Source organism: Crotalus tigris, unplaced genomic scaffold (assembly GCF_016545835.1).
Source record: "Crotalus tigris isolate CLP2741 ecotype Arizona unplaced genomic scaffold, ASM1654583v1 scf7180000019768.410792, whole genome shotgun sequence".
Taxonomy (NCBI): domain Eukaryota; kingdom Metazoa; phylum Chordata; class Lepidosauria; order Squamata; family Viperidae; genus Crotalus; species Crotalus tigris.
In genome coordinates this window covers 298,729-318,506 of record NW_024097703.1, presented here as the reverse complement: position 1 = coordinate 318,506, position 19,778 = coordinate 298,729, and the positions used below count along the sequence as shown (strand labels likewise).

General features: G+C 39.2%; 1 protein-coding gene across 1 annotated transcript; it reads left to right on the top strand.

Annotated features, from left to right (window-relative positions):
* The first annotated feature begins 280 nt into the window (after positions 1-280).
* On the top strand, positions 281-14,929 carry LOC120317702 (aurora kinase B-B-like). The gene is made up of 6 exons (XM_039364509.1): positions 281-300; positions 8,412-8,603; positions 9,299-9,437; positions 11,173-11,321; positions 12,715-12,889; positions 14,161-14,929. Exons 1-6 carry the CDS (start codon positions 281-283, stop codon positions 14,332-14,334), a joined length of 849 nt encoding a protein of 282 aa, XP_039220443.1. The 3' UTR covers positions 14,335-14,929.
* Positions 14,930-19,778: the final 4,849 nt, after the last annotated feature.

Below are 19,778 nucleotides of genomic sequence, written 5' to 3'. Positions count from 1 at the left end.
AAGTACAGATTAGGTAAGAGCTCACCTTTCCCCACTGTTGTGCCCACCAGTGCGAGGATGGGTGGCACAGTTTCACTTCCAGATCTACTTCCAGCCAGGCTTGATGATGCAGGGATCACTGCCGCCTCCTCCTGCTTCCCTGTGTGGTTGGCTGGTCAAGGGGCTTGGAGCAACAGGAGGAGCAGTAGCCACTGTCTCCATCAGAGCCACCGTGTAGACAGGGCCCGCACCAGGTGACGGCTCCTTTCTGGCTATCCCAGAGCCGTCTCCGCCCACACCGATGGGGCTGAACTGCAGAAGGTAAATGGCGGCTCTGATTCCCCCCCTGCTGGCCGCCCCCTCAGCCCCCTGCCCAGTGCCCCTTCTATGCAATCCTAGTGACCACAGTGTGGATGAGAGGCCGACGGAGGGGGTGGCTTTCCTCCGCAGAGGTGTCCCAGCCCTCCCACCCACCCCCTCACCAGACCTCCTCGCCTTCCCCCAGCTGGGACCTGATGACTCCCACCCTCCTGCACCCACCCCAGCTGACCCCCCTTGCAGCCCAGCCCAACCAAGACAGAGGGAAGGCGAGGCAGAGAACCGGTTCTTAAATGATTTGAAACCCACCACTGGTCGCTTCCAAAGGCCGCTTACTCACTCTCCCACCAAAACTGCTCATCCCGCCCAGCTCTCACAGCTGTTCCCAGACTCCGCATGCATGGAGAGGGGGAGGGGAGGAGCCCGGCCCTGTGTCCCTCTGTCTGTGGCAATGTTGTGATGGCTCTGCATGCCAGCTGTGGCACACATACCATAGGTTCACCACCGTGGGTATAGATTTTCCTGCTTGAGTGGGTGGGCTGGACTAGAAGACCCCCAAGGTCCTATTCTATTCTATTCTATTCTATTCTATTCTATTCTATTCTATTCTATTCTATTCTATTCTATGACAACAGATTTTCACCACAGCTAAGAGGAGGTTGCTTATCTGGAATAGACAGTGCTGCTCTGCCCTCCAGTGGCTAATACTCAGTGAGGCCAGCAAAGATGATGTAATGCAAAGGAGAACCAAATCCATCTATCTTTAAGAAGAGAAATGTGGGCAGGTATCTAATATAGAAAAGACAGTTACCCTGGCCAATCAGAAGTTGCCTTTCCATATTATTCTTGATTTGAGAAAATAAGGCTTCCAGGTAATTCTTTTTCCAGCTGTAGTAGGAAAGTTGTGGTAAGATTCCTCAATCATCTCTTGGTGTCTTGGAATTTCAAGGAGTTTTGCAAGCTGACTTATTCTGTTAGGTAATATGTTGTGACAAGATACGTACATGCTAAGTGCACTGTAATTAAGCCATAATATGGCTTGTTTAATGTTGGGTTAGTATTGTGTGAACTCAGCCACTGGGATATGATATAGTGTACTGTGTGAATCTACCAACCACATAAATTATGGTTAACTATTATGGCTCAGTGTAGTGTGTAAATTAGGCTTTTTTAAGGGTAATAGGATTAAAGCAATGCACAAGAATTCTTAAGCAAGAGAAATAACTATTCAGATTTATAGTGTTAATATTTTATTCAAATTTATGTATGTACCAGTATGTATTTATTTATATCCCACCTTTATTATTTTTACAAATAACCCAAGGCAGCAAACATAGCCAACAGCAAACATAGCCAAGGCTCAAAATGAACTAAGGCTTGCGACCAAAGTCAAAAATAACAAAAAAAGCTTCTTTCAACATGTAAAAAACAAGAAAAAAGTGAAGGAAATGATTGGTCCATTAGTGGGTGGAAGTGGCAAGAAGATGACAAGCAACAGGGAGAAAGCAGAACTATTTAACTCGTTTTTTGTATCCTTTACACAAAGGAAAAAAACAGACCAACCTATCAAAAATAGTGCCATAAAAAACAGAATAGAAACACAAGTTAGGATACGCAAGAAAATGGTAAGTGAGCACCTGTCCAGCCTAGACGAGGGAGAACATCTTTCCCCTCCTATTTTCCCCACAACAACCCAGTGAGGTCAATTGGGCTGAGAGAGAATGACTGGCTCAAAGTCACCCAGCTGGCTTTCATAGCTAAGGTGGGACTTGAACTCAAGAGTCTTCTGCTTTCTAAGCTTGGTGCCTTAACCACTAGACCAAACTGGGTCTCAAGGCATGCTCTCTTATGACACTTAACATTAATATATTGGATAGCGTTTGCTTTGCTCTTTGTTGTTTGAATAATTCAAATGGATTGTATCTTTTTATAGTAGGTCACAAAGCCAGGGTTATTTTGTGAATTGTCACCCCATGTGTTCAGAGTAGCAGAATAATGAATGTGTCTGTACCTGACTTGCTTTACAGCTGGAGTCACATGTGCTAAGTGATACGTTGATTTGTTTGGTGTGATTTAGCACAATGGGCAAATCTAGTATCAGAAGAATAATTTGGGATTCCAACTGGAGCCAGGATTGCACAAGAATAAATAAAAAAGAGATCCAGACAGCTCTGAAGAAAGAAGAAATATTTATTCCTAAAAGTAAAACAGTTTGCATGTAGGGGCAGCTGCAGAGAAATGGGGTACTGCAGCAGATTTTTATAGGGGGACCTTGTCCGGGGTGAAGTGTCTAAGTGCTAATTCTAGGGTGACACTTGAGGGATGTGTGTGTGTGTGTGTGTGTGTGTGTGTGTGTGTGTGTGTGTGTGTGTTTGTAGGTACGTATATTTATTCTTGTGAACATACAGTTACTCTGGGAGAGCTAATTTAATTAATTCTGTTTACAGACCTTATCCTTTGTTATGTGAATTAGGTCTGGGTAACCTATTTGGGGGTTTGCTAGTTTTAGTTGATTAATTTCAGCTTGACTGTCAATTATCTAGTGGAGATACTGATTCTCAGACCATTGTGAATTCTGTTAATATTTGGATATAAAACTTCTCACACTAGCAATTTATGCTAAATGTGGTATATTAAACCCAGTTCATTGGTCAATGTACTCAGTAAATTATGGCTCAGGGCAAGACCTGATTCCAGCATTGCATATTTCAAATCAGCATCATCATTTTCATGTAGGCATAAAAGCTGGAATTCTCTGTTGTATGTGCTTAGAAGCCAACCACTTGAGTTCTGCCCCAGGATATTTAAAATCCATAGGTTCTACTAATCAAAAAACAAAAATATGTCATTTTCAACACAGCAATTTAATTGTGGACTCTAAAGTTGCTCTGATAGTCTTTTCCTGATTGTGCTTAATTTCAACATCAACATGTCCTAGCAACATTTTGCTGTTGTTGTCTCCATGATTTCATATCCATCCGAGTTAGACAGGCTTATGCCATCCTTAGCTATACAGGCTTATGCCATCCTTAGCTATACTAATGTTAGTGCAGTATAACATAATTCTTCTCAATCTTCCAAGCAGCTTCCCCATTCTGTTTTCTTATATCCATTTTCCATTCAGCTGAGAGATTAATTACTTCTATTTTTTCATATAGAACTTCCTGCACAATCAAAAGGCAATTCTGGTTCAAGCATAGCCCTCTATTCCAGTGGTTCTCAACCTTTTTAATGCCGCAACCCCCAACCAGTCGTAAGTCGAGGACTACTCAACCGGTCGTAAGTCGAGGACTACTCAACTGGTGCAGCACCGTTTGCAGAATGGGACTTTTGGCGGGCTCAGCAGGGCAGAGACAGCCTGGACAATTCCTATTGGCTTTTGAAAGCCAATAGAATTAGACTCTATTCAAGAGAGTCTATTCTATTGGCTTTCAAAAGCCAATAGAATAAAAGGGAGTAGCACAGCTAAGGAAAAGGGGGAAAAAATGGCAGACTGCGTTGTTTGGCGACCCCCGTGAAATGGTCGTTCGACCCCAAATGGGGTCCCGACCCACAGGTTGAGAACCACTGCTCTATTCAATGCAAATGAGGATCTTTACAATAGAAAACTAGCTCACAAGCCAGCATAACGCTGTCCAGGTATCTCAGTATATCCACTAGATAATTGAACATCCATGCAGAGTACTGACACAAATCCAGGGTAACTTATGTATTTCTTTTTTTTTATTTATTAAAAGTTTTTAAAATTTTACAATAAAAACCCTTTCCCCAATCCCTCCCAACCCTCCCCAAAACCCTCCCTCATTCTTCCCAGAGCTGAATACAGGCTTAACTAGAACTTAAAAGAAAAAAAAAATTAAACCCAAATAAACCTTAAACCAATATCATTACACTCAATAAACAGATTATGACATACTTTAACTCCATTGTATATAAAAAACAGAAAGGAAAATAAAATAAAAAAAGATAAAAAAAGAAAAGAAAAATTAGAGAATAATAATAATTACACTTCTACATAAATATCTTAAACTTTAAATATAAGTTATTCAAAAGCTAGATGGTATTTTCTTATATCATACTTATATTGTATAAAATTTATCCATCTTTTCCACACCAAGAGGTACTTCTCTTGCGATTGATCTTTCAAGAAAGCCGAAATTTTTGCCATTTCCGCTAGATAAGATACTTTTAAAAACCATTCTTGCAAGGTAGGCAAAAATTCCTTCTTCCAATATTGCCCTATTAACAGTCTAGCCGCAGTAATTAAATTTAACATTAAAATAATCTCATTATCATCACAATCCGAAACAATACCCAACAAAAACAGTTGTGGAGTAAATTTTATCCTTCTTTTAAAAATTCTTTGAATATTCCACCATATCTTAATCCAAAAAGCTTTTATACTTTTACATGACCACCAACTATGATAATAAGTGGCATCCAAGCAACCACATCTCCAACATTTAGGCTGCAGGTTTGAATACATACGAGACATTTTTTGTGGATCAAGGTGCCATCTATAAAACATTTTATAAAAAATTTCCCGTAGGTTTTGGGCTTGTGTAAATTTGACATTCCTCACCCAAATAATCTCCCATGTGTCTAATAGAATCGGTTCATCAAAATTTTGTGCCCACTTAACCATACAGTCTTTAACTAACTCTGCTTCTGAATCCAATTCCACTAACACACCATAAATTCTTTTAATGTGAGTTCGACTTTGATCTCTGATTTGTTTTAACAAATTCTCATCCTCTCTAAACAAGCCCACCTTGTAATCTATCTTCCACCTTTCCGATAGTTGTCTATACTGAAACCAGTATTTCTAATAAACTATAAAGCTTTTACTATGTCATTTCAGTAATTTATAATATTTCTTTGAATACTGTTATGACTCTGTGGATTTGGCAGTATGGAGGTAAAAATAAATAGAATATATAAAATCAAGTTTATGTAAACATATACAAAAAACTTTTTTTTATAATTTTCTAGTAATAGATGCAAAAGGAACACTGCATCAAAATACATCACTGCAATCTCTAATTACCAATCTATCAAATTAGTTTTAATATTGGCTCCAAAATAAGAGCTGAAGCAGGTATTCATAAGAAAAAGGGGGGATTGGGAGATGCAAATAAGATTTTCCTTGACCATTTGCAAACTTTAGACCTCAAATTATAGTGTTTTGAATGGGGTGCATTTTAGCCCCTTTACATCTTCTTTTTACTTTCTGCACTAAACTTAAATAAAACCTATAATTTATTTTTTATTTTTTGAGTTTTGTTTTCTTCTTTTCCTAAAGTTTTTGCTGTCAACTGTGGTTATATAAATATCTCTTGGATTGCTTGCGCAGCCATGTGCTATTAAACCACTTGTTCTGCTATGCAACAGAGAACTTTGAAGAAGCAGCTTAATAGTACTTCTTTCTTCATCTGCAGATTTCAGGGAGGATTGTCTCCAAACTTCAAGAATCTCCTAAAAGACAAAGAATAGAATCAATGGGTATGTTACTACAGGTGTCATATAACAATTTAATCAGATTTGGGTAATTTATTGTATCTAAGTATACTAATAAGTAATCCATCTTATGAAGTAATAACTGCCTTCAACAACTTAAAGAAAATCAGTTATTTCTTGACCAATAGTTATCCAAAGGTTAAAATTAGTCTCTGACCTTTTTCTTCTTTTATATTTTTTCATACTGTCTTCTTCTCATCTGCCCCCCAGTGTATTGATCTTTTATTTTGGTTTTTGATCTCTGTATCTCACTAAGCTCAATCAGATTCTTATACTCTTATGGTTGTCTTCATCCTAATGCATAGAAAATGTGCAGCAGTACACATAGATGCACACTTTCTCTTAATACTAGAATACAGGAGTATCCAGTAAATCTGAATGAAAGAAAATTCAGGATAGAGATACTAATATAGCTACCTAGCTACGAGCTTTAAAGGAGGACTAGATTAACTTATGGCGAATATGTAGCTATGAATTATCATGCGGACTATGATCATATCAATACTGCTCTTGGACATCATAAACAAGTGATACTGCCATATATTTGTAGAATTCTCCTGCCATCTGTGGTTACAGAGTTAGGGAATGCTAAAGCAGAAAGGCTTTTGACTGGAACCAAAGGAGGCCTCTAATATAAATATTAACTATTACAAGCAAAAGCTTTTTAGATAATAAAGATTACCATATTCGTAAATCAATGCAAATTTATTTGGCAGGGGAGAAAAGTGAATCAAAAGCAAGTACCAACAATGTCCCTGATTCTCAACTTCCCAGGTAACTATTAAGAAACTCTACAGGTAGAAAAGAAATGTTGCATGAAGAAGCCTCCATATTTTAGGTTTGCTTTTTGACTGGAAAATGTATCTCTGTATACAGCACAGATGTTTTATGCTTGCTCTTCATTCTTTCTTTGCAAATCAATTGCTTCTTTCAGACTGCTTCATATTCCATATTCCATTTGGTCCACAATTAATCCAAATCATATTATTTGGAGTACCCATGCCTTTTTATTATTGGTCCACCTCTATAATATGGTTTACTTAGGCCATTTCCTCACTTACAGTATTTGCCTTACTAGCACAATGTGCTTTTGATAATGCCATATTGTAAGCTACTGTTTATCTACTGTATATCAGTGTTTCTCAACCTTGGCAACCCCATTATTTATATATTTCAACTCCCAGGATTCCCCAGCCAGTATCCCAAGTACAAGTAAAACCTCCCTAAAATATTTCATGGTTCTTATTTTTTAAAAAAAATCTCTAGGAAAATTGGGCAAATGTATTTTGTCTTGAAACTGTTCAGATGAAAATATGTAAAATGAAATAAAATTTCACTTTATATCTCATCATTTTACCTGGCAACTAACAATCAAATATAGTTAATAATTATGTCTGATCTCCTCCATACAATGATTCAATAGTTCCATATTGGTCCAGAGAAAGACTGCCAAAATCATGAAAAGACTGCAAACTAAGTTCTACAACTAATAATAATAATAATAATAATAAAGTTGGAAGGGACCTTGGAGGTCATCTAGTCCAACCCCCTGCTCAGGCAGGAAACCCTATACCATTTCGGACAAATGGCTGTCCAGTTTCTTCTTAAAAACTTTCAGTTTTGGAGCATTCACCACTTCTGGAGGCAGGTTGTTCCACTGGTTAATTGTTCTAACTGTCAGGAAGTTTCTCCTTAGTTCTAGGCTCCTTCTCTCTTTGGTTAGTTTCCACCTGTTGCTTCTTGTCCTGCCCTCAGGCACTTTAGAAAATAGCTTGACTCCCTCTTCTTTGTGGCAGCCCCTGAGATATTGGAACACTGCTATCATGTCCCCCCTTGTCCTTCTCTTCGTTAAACTAGACATACCCAATTCCAGCCACCGTTCCTTATATGCTTTAGCTTCCAGTCCCCTAATCATCTTTGTTGCTCTTCTCTGTACTCTTTCTAGAGTCTCAACATCTTTTTTACATCATGGTGACCAGAACTGGATGCAGTATTCTAAGTGTGGCCTTACCAAGGCATTGTAAAGTGGTATTAATACTTCACATGATCTTGATTCTATTCTTCTGTTAGAACTAAGTTCTACAGGAATGGTTGAAAGATCTAGATACATTTAGTTTGAAGAAGATTGAGAGGGGACATAATAACTTCTTCAGGTATGTCAAAGCTATCACATGGTAGAGGATCCAGATTTATTCTCATTTGTTCCAGAAGCTGAGGCTCGAATCAATGGGAGGAGAAGAAAAAACCTTTAAGGATGTAGAAACAGATAAGACATTTGGAAAACATAGTAAAAACTGTCACTCATGGAACAGGTCACCATACAGAGTAGTTCCTTCATCTTCACTAGAGGTTTTCAACCACATGCTGAATAATCATCTGACAGGCACAGTGTAATGGGTTGGACTTCATGACCTCTTAGTTTCCTTCCAACTCTTTGATTCTATAAATATGAAAACTAACTCCAAATATGAAGAAAAAAGGTCAGTATGGTAGATAGTTAATGGAAATGTGAGGAACAGCCCATGCTAGAGTTGATTATATTGATCTGGTTGGTAAAGAAAGCATTATTAGTTTTCATGTTCACCTCTGGGTTACAGGAAAATATGGGGCACAGGGGATTTTGAATTCGGCAAACCACTTGGGAAAGGGAGATTTGGAGCAGTCTACTTGGCCAGAGAGAAAAAGACCCACTTCATCTTGGCTTTAAAAGTAATATTCAAGTCTGTCTTGGAGAAGGCTCAGATGGAACATCAGCTTCGGAGAGAGATAGAAATCTTAAGTCATCTCAGGTAACCCAGCTGGAATGACATGGGATGAATGTTTAGCTTTTAGTTGGAGGGAGTTATCCTTGTTCTATTGCCGCTTTAACTCTATCCTTTGGAACTAGATCATTGGAAAATATGGCTTTAGAAACAGTTACTTGAAATATAAACATAGAGCATAGCTAGAGGCTGTACTATTTCAGCATACAGCCAAAATCCACTGCTCACCATCCCTTTAGAGCAAGATAGTATTTCCAAACATTGAAAAAATTGTTAGATCTGTGCAGAATAGTTTTGACATTGCCTCATGATCTGGATAGTTTCTTCTACCTCATAGACAAAAGCTTCCATGAGTATTCAGAACAAAACAGTGCAGCTGTTCTGAAGGGAAGTGCCACTTAAAAAGCTGCTTCAACTGAAGCTTTGAAGCAAAACTTCCTTTAAAAAAATTGTAGTGCATGGCCCTAACGCGGATTCCAAATTAGTGCCTCAATCTCAAACTAATCCAGCCTTTTAAAATCAAAAGTAGTTTGTCCCCTTCCTTAAGTTGGAAGTGGACTTTTTTTTTAGATTATCCCCTAACTTTTGTGGACTATCCTTGAGACAGGAGTGTCTATCAACATTCCTTTCTAAAGTCAATTTTCTAATAAGTCCTTTTGGATCACCAATCACAGTTGTAAATTTCTTCCCATTTCCCTCCCCCCCCCCCATGCTCTCTCTAGACATCCAAACATTTTAAGAATGTATAACTATTTTCACGATAAGACACGGATTTTTCTGATGCTGGAATATGCTCCAGGGGGAGAGCTGTACAAGGAGTTACAAAAAAATAATCGATTTGATGATAATAGAACGGCCACTGTAAGTACTATCCTGTTAGACGAATATTTTCTGTTAGAACCAAAACATAAGAAAAGCACTGAACATTAAAATATATACATAATTGGATTAATTACAAGTAATCATAATATATTTGTCTGAGATACCAATAATCACAGAATTGGGTAATGAGAACAGGATGGGGGGGGGGGGTAGGGCAACCATCCTCGCTCTCCTTGACCACTCACTAGCCTTCAATATCATTGGCCATTATATGCTTTTGAGTTGGCTATGGGACAGGGGCTGGGTTACATTGATTCAGCTCTTTTCTCCAAGGCTGGTCCCAATCAGTGAGAATAGGAGTGAGAGATCCAGTCCAAACCCTTCTCTTGTGGCGTGCCCCAGAGCTTGCTCTCTCCACTCCTCTTTGACATCTACATGAAGCCACTGAGTGAGATCATCTGTCACCATGGATTGAGGTATCTTCAATATCCTACTGATACTCAACTCTATATTTCCATTCCTGGTAATCCAAGTGCTGCTGCTTCTGCCCTCTCATGATGCCTAAAGGCTGTGCGGGGTCTGGATGGGGGATAACAGGCTTTGACTGAACCCTGGCAAGATCGAATGGTTTTGGGTGCATGGAGCCCCAAGATCCAGGATTTTTACATCTTTATTTCTGGATGTGGCAGCACTGCCCCAGACGGATTTGGTCCATAACTTGGGGGTTCATCTGGACTTGCGACTCCTGTGTTCTGAATCACTGCACTCAGTCATTCATGCCCTGGTCATCTTGTGTTTGGACTACTGCAATGTGCTGTACATGGGCTACCCTTGAAGAGTTTTCAGAAGCTACAGCTGCTGCAGAGCAAGGTGGCACAGAGTTTTCGGAGCCTCAAGATTGGCCCATGTAATACCACTGCTCTGCAAGCTGTTTGCTTCCAGGTTCAATTCGAGGTGTTGGTAATTATCTTTAAAGCTCTTCATGACATGGGTCCAGGCTACTTGCAGGATCATCTGATCCCACTGGCACTGGCCCCATCCCACCTGTGCCGGCAGAGGAGGCATGCTGCAGGCCCATTGGTCAGGATATTCCGGCAGGCGGCATCCAGGAGAAGTGCCTTCTCTGCTATTACACATGCCCTCTGGAATATCTTACCCTGTGGAGTGAGGTCGGCTCCAACCCTCCTGACCTTCCACAAGAGCTTAAAGATTGTACCTTGCTCTGCCAGTTGACTTGAGGGTTCAAAGGAGGGGCTTCATGTTGGGGGTGTTGATAGATTAATATAAGATGCCACCACCACCACTGCTCATCCTACTCCCTCCCTCCCTCCCTCCCTCCCTCCCTCCCTTCCCATCTTTTAGCTATTGTATTCTGTTAGAACCAAGATATAAGAAAAACATTGAATGTGTTAAAATATATACATAATTGGATTAATGAGATGTAATCATAATATTGAGAGTCATTGATGTTGCATTGGGAGCCTTGCAGAGAAAACAGGTGATAAATAATCTGAAGGAAGAACAAAAGAAGCTGAGAGTTTTCTGCTTCTTTAGTTCTCCTCAATTCCATAGCAAAATATCTTATGTGATATTGCAACTGCTTAGATTAAAATTAACACCATGGCAAAGGCATTAGTTGCACTGATGAGAAGAAAACTCCTTGGTGTAAAAGATAGGTACATATATATAGTGTCTATATTATAGCTAATGTGTTGGAAATTGAGCTCTGACATTAACTACTTGCTATATTTTAACACATGATGTACCAAAACAGTACATTGAAGAAATAGCCGATGCTCTGATGTACTGCCACGCTCAGAAAGTGATCCACAGAGATATCAAGCCTGAAAATCTCCTTTTAGGATTAAGAGGAGAGTTGAAGTTGGCGGATTTTGGCTGGTCAGTGCATACGCTTTCACTGAGGTAGGTCGCTTGCTGACATGCATTTCTTTATAAAGAAAATGGCCTATAAGCGAAATTCAGACTATCTTAACTCATGTGAAACTGGGATGTCTTTGCATGGTGAATTTGGGACTAGGAGAGCATTTCAAATTCTGGAGCATAGATCAAGATCTTTTAAGCTATCAGCTCTGCACAACTTTATTTAAAATATGAGTGCACTGGGTATGACAATTCAGATAATTAACCCAAATAATGTTCCAATCTGTTTCCTTCTTTACTTATTATCCATGCATTTTGGATCAATGTCCAAAGCCCTGTTTTGCCTTTCTTTCCCACATCCAAATATGAGATATGGCTGGTAGATCAAGTGATAGAGCCAACAGATCCTTGTTGCCAACAGACAGTCATCCACCTGGTCTCCCACAATTCAAGCGGTATTTTTTGTGGCTACAAGGACACATCTGTGTTGTCTTCTTTGTAATAGTATGGAAGTACTGTTTTCTCCTGGGATGTTTTTGAACTCCAGTCTATCTGGCCTTAATAATTCTGCCTTTAAATGAACAGACTGTCATGGTTCAGACAGATGAAACCCATCAAAAGAACTTCAAGGCAAAAATTCTTCCTTAAAGAATATTTTATTCAGGAAACAAAGTATCAGCACTACATAGTTGAACCCAAAAACTAAATTCCCTTCCCCAGGATACAAAGTAATAAAGTGCAATTCCCACCCCCAAGAAGCTGTTATAAATCACATTCTCCAGTTAGCCTAAAATGCAGGCTTTCTCCCCAGCTCCTAAGCCCACCAAAACGTTATCAGTTTATCCCTGGGTTCCCACAAAGCAGCGCTATTATTATGGCTAGCTGAGCTCGAACATTTATCCCCCCTTTCTGCTCCTGATTTCTAAACACCAGAAAAAGCATGTTAAAAACAAAGAGAAAATGGCGGCAATTTTCATCAGTTGTCAGAGTAGGAACATCCAATGTTTACAGTTTTGACAGACTCTGTGTGTGGAAAATAGTTAATTGTTTTGTTCAAGCTGCTTGGCTCTGGTTTGGGTGCCTTGCTGTTTCTGTAGCATGTTGTATTAAAATGCTATTAATTGGCCCGTAGGATAAAATAATTTTATTAATCAAAATGTTCTTGTCTAAATAGTTCCCCAGCCATGATAAGGCTTCTAGAGCAGAGTATCCAGAGATCAAATGGCATTTATATGTGCAAAATACTTGTGCTACAGTATTGCTAATCTTTGGCCTTTTCTGTGGGTAAAGAAATGACCAGTTATCTGGATTTTTTTTCCCTAGGCTTTGCTGAATCTCTAATTTCACTTGGATTTTACTAAATAGTGACTGAAAAGAAATCACAAATGCAATCATTTGAACACTGTATTTTTTTCTTGTTTCTCTTTTTAAATAGGAGGACAACACTATGTGGCACCACAGATTATCTTGCTCCAGAAATGATAGAAGGGAGTCCCCATGATGAAAATGTTGATGTGTGGTGTGTTGGCATTCTTTGTTATGAGTGTCTTGCAGGATATGCACCTTTTGAAGCACCCACTCGTATGGAGACATTCAGACGAATAAAGGAGGTATGTTCTTCCAAACCAAAGGCCTGTAAGTGAGATAGTACTTACAACAGTAACTGGAAACTCATGGCCAGATGTTATGTCTATTCATGAACATATACCAACATTCAGATTACATTTAAGAGACCAGGAGGAACTCACACATGCCTTGTTCTATTCATATGACAAAAATCTCAGAAATAATTTCAGAAACTTTACAATAAGATGTTTCACTACCAAATTAAGTAACAACATCAGTGCTAGCATTGATAATATTACCTGGTTTGGTCATGAAACACCTGCAACAAAGTTACCAAACTCAGAGAGCACCAAGGACCCCACTGTTCAACCCTGAGCTAAAAATATTCTCTTCTATTGGTTTACAATAAGAGTGCAAAAAATACGATTTAAAGGTTACATGTAGTATCCCTTTTGTGGTCTTCAGAGATGGTTGGCTAAAAAATATGGCCCCTCTTTTGTGTTAATCAAGGCTTGTTCTGGATCCTGAACTAAGATGCTTTGAAATTCAAGACCAGACAGGGACAACTCAACAAAATGGTTTTAAACAAATATTTAATCTGGGAATCCTTAACAGAAACTTACATTTCTGAAGATGCATCCAGAAGCTGAACATTTGCCCATTTACGTCGGTAAAATCAGTAATTCCTCCACATTCATTTTAGCCTGATTACATACGATGTCCATGCATGCGGCATGGTTGGTTTGCACAAAGACAATTAAACACGAGCTGGCACGTAGCCAGGATATCCTGTGATGAACTTAGTAGCCCCTCCCAGTGATTTATTAACATAGGATTCACTGAACAGCTAAACTACATTACCCATAAGCCATCTCTTAAGAAGACAGCACTTAACCCTTTAAATGCCAAACATTCTAACATACAGATCTCAAGCCAATATATGCTCCGGCCATATATATATTACCCTGATCCAGCACATTACCCTGATCCAGCACAAGGCTGGTGGGTTTAACAGGAAATGTGGCATTCATCTTATCCTATGAAACTTGCAAATGGGCCCTGGTTGCATCCACAAATACAGTGGGTCTCAACATGCCACAAAAAGCCTGATGTGATCCTTGAGCTGATGATTACACACCCATGCCATACCATAAGCAGAAAGTCTTGTACCAGGAGAAGCAGCAACAAGTGTTGTCAGTCAAACAGAAAAAAAACCAGACAGATTGGTTGGAGAAGCAGACCATGGTTCAGTTAAACTTTGCACAATATAATTGCTTTCATAACAAAATCTAACTTTTTAAAAAATTATTTTAAGGTGAATTTTAAATTTCCTCCTTGGATATCAGAGGGAGCCATGGATCTAATTGCTAAAGTTCTTAACCGTACACCTTCTATGAGACTTCCTCTGAAAGGAATAATGGAACATCCATGGGTTAAGACAAAGTCAAGAAGAATTTTGCCACCTATCTATAATGAAGTAGAAAAGTAAATGTTTATGTTATCTCCTAAACGCTCTTAACTCATTTTATTTGTAAATCTCTCTTGTATCTCTTTAGATAGCTAGTTGTTTGTTGAATCACTGTTGTAAATGACTTTCTCATATTCTTATTTAAATGACTTCTTGCTACTAATGGCAATAATACTGCATGTTAGCTGGATTTGTAAAGTGAGGGTATTAGTCGTTAATGTAACAGAGGAAACAAGTGTATTCTTTTAAAAATAAAACACGACTCACAAGGCAATAGCAATTGGGAGAGATGGTATAGATATAGAGGGTATATTGCTCTCTTCATAATATCTTCGAATAAGAGAACCAATTGACTATTATCTTTTTGAAAATATGGTAGTAATATTCTGAAAAGTGGGGAGTAAATAGTAAGAAAAAACTACTAATCTTCATCAGGAAAAATACTTTTTTCCTTTTTGTATAGCCTTCTGCATAAGAACAAGATCTAGCACTGTCAGATCTGTGTTGGGATTAGAGCTGATAAAAATCTTGTCTTAAAAATAAAAATGGTAAAATATCAAAGCTAATAAAAAATAGTATTATATTTACTTGTTGGCTTCTCAAACTGGATTTTCATTTTTTTTCCTGAATATTTTGAGGATGCTCAAATTACAAATACACCACATACAGTTTGACTCATAAACTACATAATCAAGGAAAAATCTCTTAAGCCACTATAGTACTGCTGACTAATTTTTACTTGATATCTAATTATGATTGCAACATATTGAGCCCTAATAAGGATTGGTTTACCAAATGTATTACATTAAGCCATTATGTACCTTGTGTCATGGTTCCGAAAGAAGCAGCTTTTCAAAGAACTTTGAAGCTTTGTTTACCTTAAAGAATCCTTTTATTGCTTCATAGCTTCAGCACCTACATAATGAAGCCAAAAACTGAATCCTCCCTCCCTCAATCACCCGTAACAAAGCATACCTCACTCCTTCATTTAACAGTCATCAATCACGTTCTCCAATTAGTTTGAAGCGTGAACTTTCCCTTCCGTAACTCCTCTTATTACAGCTGACCTTGGAAATATTGTACTGAAATATTGTTGTGGCTAACTATCCCCCGAGTACATACTTTCCCACCTGCTATTCTAACATTGTCTGACTTTAACTCTAGAAGTGATATGCAGGTTAAATAAAATATGTTTGCTTCTTCGTATATGGCAAGCAAGAACATCCAATGTTAGCAGTCTTGACACCTTGCTTATTTGTAGTTATTTTGCTGGGTAGCCCCAGAGTTTAGTATTTATATATATCATGATTTATGGTTTAGCATAACAGAATAACAGTAGAACAGAGTGGGAAGGGACTTTCAAGCTCTTCTAGTCCAACCCTCTACTCAAGCAGGAGTGTCAAACTGCCAACCCACAGGCCGGTTGCATCACACGGAGGCTGCGCCCACCCCAGCTCCGGCAATGCAAAAAAAGCCGTGATATGACATATCACGTGATGCGGCATTCATTTGAAACCCATGTCCTATGCCATTTCAGACAAATGGTTGTCCAAGCTCTTCTTAAAAGCTTCCAGTGTTGGAGCACCCACAACTTCCGGAGGCAAGTCATTCCACTGATTAATTGTTCTCACAGTCAGGAAATTTCTCCTTAGTTCTAGGTTGCTGTTCTCCTTGATTAGTTTCCATCCATTGTTTGTTGTCCTGCCTTAAGGTGTTTTGGAAAATAGGTTGACCCCCTCTTCTTTGTGGCAGCCTCTTAGATACTGGAACACTGCTATCACTACAATACTTTACACTGTTATTGTATAAACCCAACTAGTTATAGCTTGTTAAATAAGACACAGTTAAGCAAACCATTAACATTTCACAAATAAAAGCAAGACCTGTAATTAAAGCAGTTATAAGGAGTTTGGGATATATGTAAACACAGTGGGGAAAAATGATGAACATAACTTCTAGAATGCTTTCCCATCCTTTTACCAGCAGTGGGTAAATAAGAGGCATCTATTTTTTTCTATTCTTCTATTGTTGTATTTCTGCTTTCCCTTCTATTTGTGTTGTGCGCATATGTGCACTGTGAAATAAGAAGTAGGCTGAATATGCTCTATTCTGCAGCTGCGATCATTAAAGAAGAGGAGACAAGGTCCAAAATTTAGGAAATGGGAGCATTCCAAGCCTCTTCTTAATGGCATGGACTGCAGAATATTTTTCCAGAATGTTTTTGGACAGATAAAGTCCTGGATCCCTTGAGGTAATCTATTTCCAACTTCTCATTTGCTTGGAAAAAGCAAAAGGTTGGTGTCCACGGGACCAAGACCACTCAACAGAAGAACCTTATCTGACAAGCAAATATTTTGGCAAAATATACAATTGCTCACCTACAGACCAGGATGGATAAGGCTTGGGGCATTGGGGCTACTAAATCATCTCTTTATAATGTGGACTCCATATCTCACCAAGCAAAAGACTGGCAACCATGGCTTGTTGTGGGTGAATCCAGCTTCTGTCCCTTCTCACTCCCTTCCTCTAAAACAGTTATCTTGAGTTAATCTGCCATTACTTTCAGTTCTTCAAAATATTCCTTGAATAATCAGATCAAAATTTTGTTGAGCTGTATAATTTAGGTTTTATAGGCCTGCAGAGGAAGAATCAACTGCTCTGCTTCTGAAAAATTGGGTGTGCAAACAAAGCTCCTCATTGATTTCCTTTAGCAGAGAGCCTCTCCCAGAGACACAATAATTCCTTTATCAAATCAGCCTGTATTATATATAAACATCCAATTCCTTTGTGAAAAAGAAGCCAGGCAAAGATGGTCCTATTAAAGTATGTTCTCTTATACTCTAATAATAATAATAAAGTTGGAAGGGACCTTGGAGGTCATCTAGTTCAGAGGTTCTTAACCTGGGCGATATCACCCCCCAGGGGGCGATTTCATTTTTCAAGGGGGGCGATGGAACGAAAAGGGGTGATGCGGGGGCAAAGGAACGAAAAGGGGGCGATATGGGGGCAATGGAGTGAGAAGTTTTGGGGACACTTTTGAGCCTTCCCCTGCGGCTTTGAGCCTCCTCCACCATTTGCAGAGAGAGACAGAGACAGAGAGAGGCACTTGTGCTTCTCTCTCTCTCTCTCTCTCTCTCTCATGCGGATTTGCCCCCTCGCAGGGTTCCTGACTGGCTCTGCGCCCAGGTGCTCCGCCCCCTGGGAGAAGCATGACTTAAGCCCAGTGGCGCAAGGGGAGGCTTGGTGATGCAGCCGACAGGCGGGGCATTCCACAGATGCCCCGTGTCCCCGACTTCAGCCCGGGGATGCCAGCAGCACATGGGATGGCCTGTGACAGGAGGTCTTCTGCTGCCTCCTGCCCCCCTCCCCACCCCTTCGGCGCCCTCTACCTTTTCTTCTCTCTCTCCTCATCTGGAGAAAGAAGGGGAGAAGGAGGGAGAGGAAAGAGAGAAAGAGAGAGGGAGAGGGGAAAGAGAAAAAAAAAAAAGAGAGAGAGAGAGAGAGAGAGAGAGAGAGAGAGAGGAAACGCAAGTGCCTCTCTCTCCCTCTCTCTCTCTCACACACACACACACATACACACACACACTGAGTGGGGGAAGAGGACTGGCAGACCAAGGGCAGAAAGAGGGAGGGAGGGAGGGAGGGAGAGAGAGGGAGGGAGAGAAAGAGAGACCCTTTTGACATCTAAAATGAAGATAACACTGAAGATAGATAGATAGATAGATAGATAGATAGATAGATAGATAGATAGATAGATAGATAGATAGATAGATAGATAGATATGGAGGGGGTAGCGCTTCTTTTGAAACATCGCATGCTGTTTTGTGTGTCTCTTTGTATTATACTTTAGCATGCACTCCAGTTGAATATTATATTTTCTTTGTGTCTTTTTAATCCTTTTTACAGTTTGTGTGACTATATATACTTAATTTAGTTTCAGAGTTTTCGTCTTGAAATTCTTAGTTCCTGCATTGTGGTTTGTTCTTATTCCCTTTTTATATTTCTTTTTGCATCTTAAATTTCACTTGTAATTCAATCATTAAATGTTACTGTTTTTCTTTTCGGGCATTTCACTTTCTTGCAGTTGAATTTTGTTTTCAGTGGTCATTACATTTAAGTGTCTTGAATAAATAAGATAATAATGAAATGCATGTATCATGAAGTTTGGGAATAAAGTGACGGGTGGCACCAAAATTTTTCACACAGTTGAGATATGTGAAAAAGACTGGAAATAAATTATTTGCATCATATGTCCTGATGACAATTTTAAAGAAAACAAAAAAAGTGTTTGCATAAATTGAAGAATTATTTCCTATGTTGTGAATGAGAGGTTATGTTGGGGGAGGGGGCGATGACAACTTCCTCATTGGCTCAAGGGGGCAATTCGTTCAAAAGGGTTAAGAACCACTGATCTAGTCCAGCCCCCTGCTCAGGCAGGAAACCCTATACCATTTTGGACAAATGGCTGTCCAGTCTCATCTTAAAAACTTCCAGTGTTGGCGCATTCACAGCTTCTGGAGGCAGGTTGTTCCATTGGTTAATTGTTCTAACTGTCAGGAAGTTTTTCCTTAGTTCTAGGTTGCTTCTCTCCTTGATTAGTTTCCACCTGTTACTTCTTGTCCTGCCTTCAGGCGCTTTGAAAAATAGCTTGACTCCCTCTTCTTTGTGGCAGCCTGAGATATTGGAACACTGCTATCATGTCCCCTCTTGTGCTTCTCTTCATTAAACTAGACACACCCAATTCCATCAACCTTTCCTTATATGCTTTAGCCTCCAGTCCCCTAATCATCTTTTTTGCTCTTCTCTGTACTCTTTCTAGAGTCTCAACATCTTTTTTACATCGTGGTGACCAAAATTGATGTTGAAGAATGTGTGAATTACCTATTTTATGAATAACACTGATACCAAATAGCTTACTCAGTTGGAGAGAATTACAATTGTCTATCCAAAGTTCAAATCCAAGCAAAGGAATTACACAAAATATTAGCAGGTATAGAACATCTTATAGCACATAAGAAACGTGACTAACAGCAAAATTTAGATTTTGAATCTTTCCTTTAGTTTCCTCAGATGCAATTGTATTGGTCTGTTTTAGTCAGATTGTGTCTCCTTTAAGAAGCAAGGTGAGCACGTTTCTGAATAGTGATTGGAGCAACTCCTTAGTATTTGCTCACAATCCAAAAAATATTTTGCTCCTGGGTGAGAAAAATATCCTGCTATTTTTGGATATTCTGTTTCATTACTGAGACCTCAGATTTGTTAATATGATTCCAGGGTGTACAAGGTCCATTTCTTTGGATTGCTACAACTGCCTTGAGGCAGCAGAGATATTCTGTAATTATATCCAAACACAGCCCCATTTTCCCAATTTACAAGACTCAAGTGATACCTTAGTCAGAAAAAGAGCAAGCTTAACTGAAAAGAATGCTTTTGTGGCCCAATTTTGCTATGAGAACTCTCTGAGG

Bases quoted from the DNA above. Each gene is read 5' to 3' on its own strand.
- LOC120317702 (XM_039364509.1), top strand. From the start codon at position 281: ATGGGGCTGAACTGCAGAAG. The intron at 8,604-9,298 runs GTAACCCAGCTG...TGCTCTCTCTAG, and splicing joins GAAATCTTAAGTCATCTCAG to ACATCCAAACATTTTAAGAA. The intron at 11,322-12,714 runs GTAGGTCGCTTG...CTTTTTAAATAG, and splicing joins GTGCATACGCTTTCACTGAG to GAGGACAACACTATGTGGCA.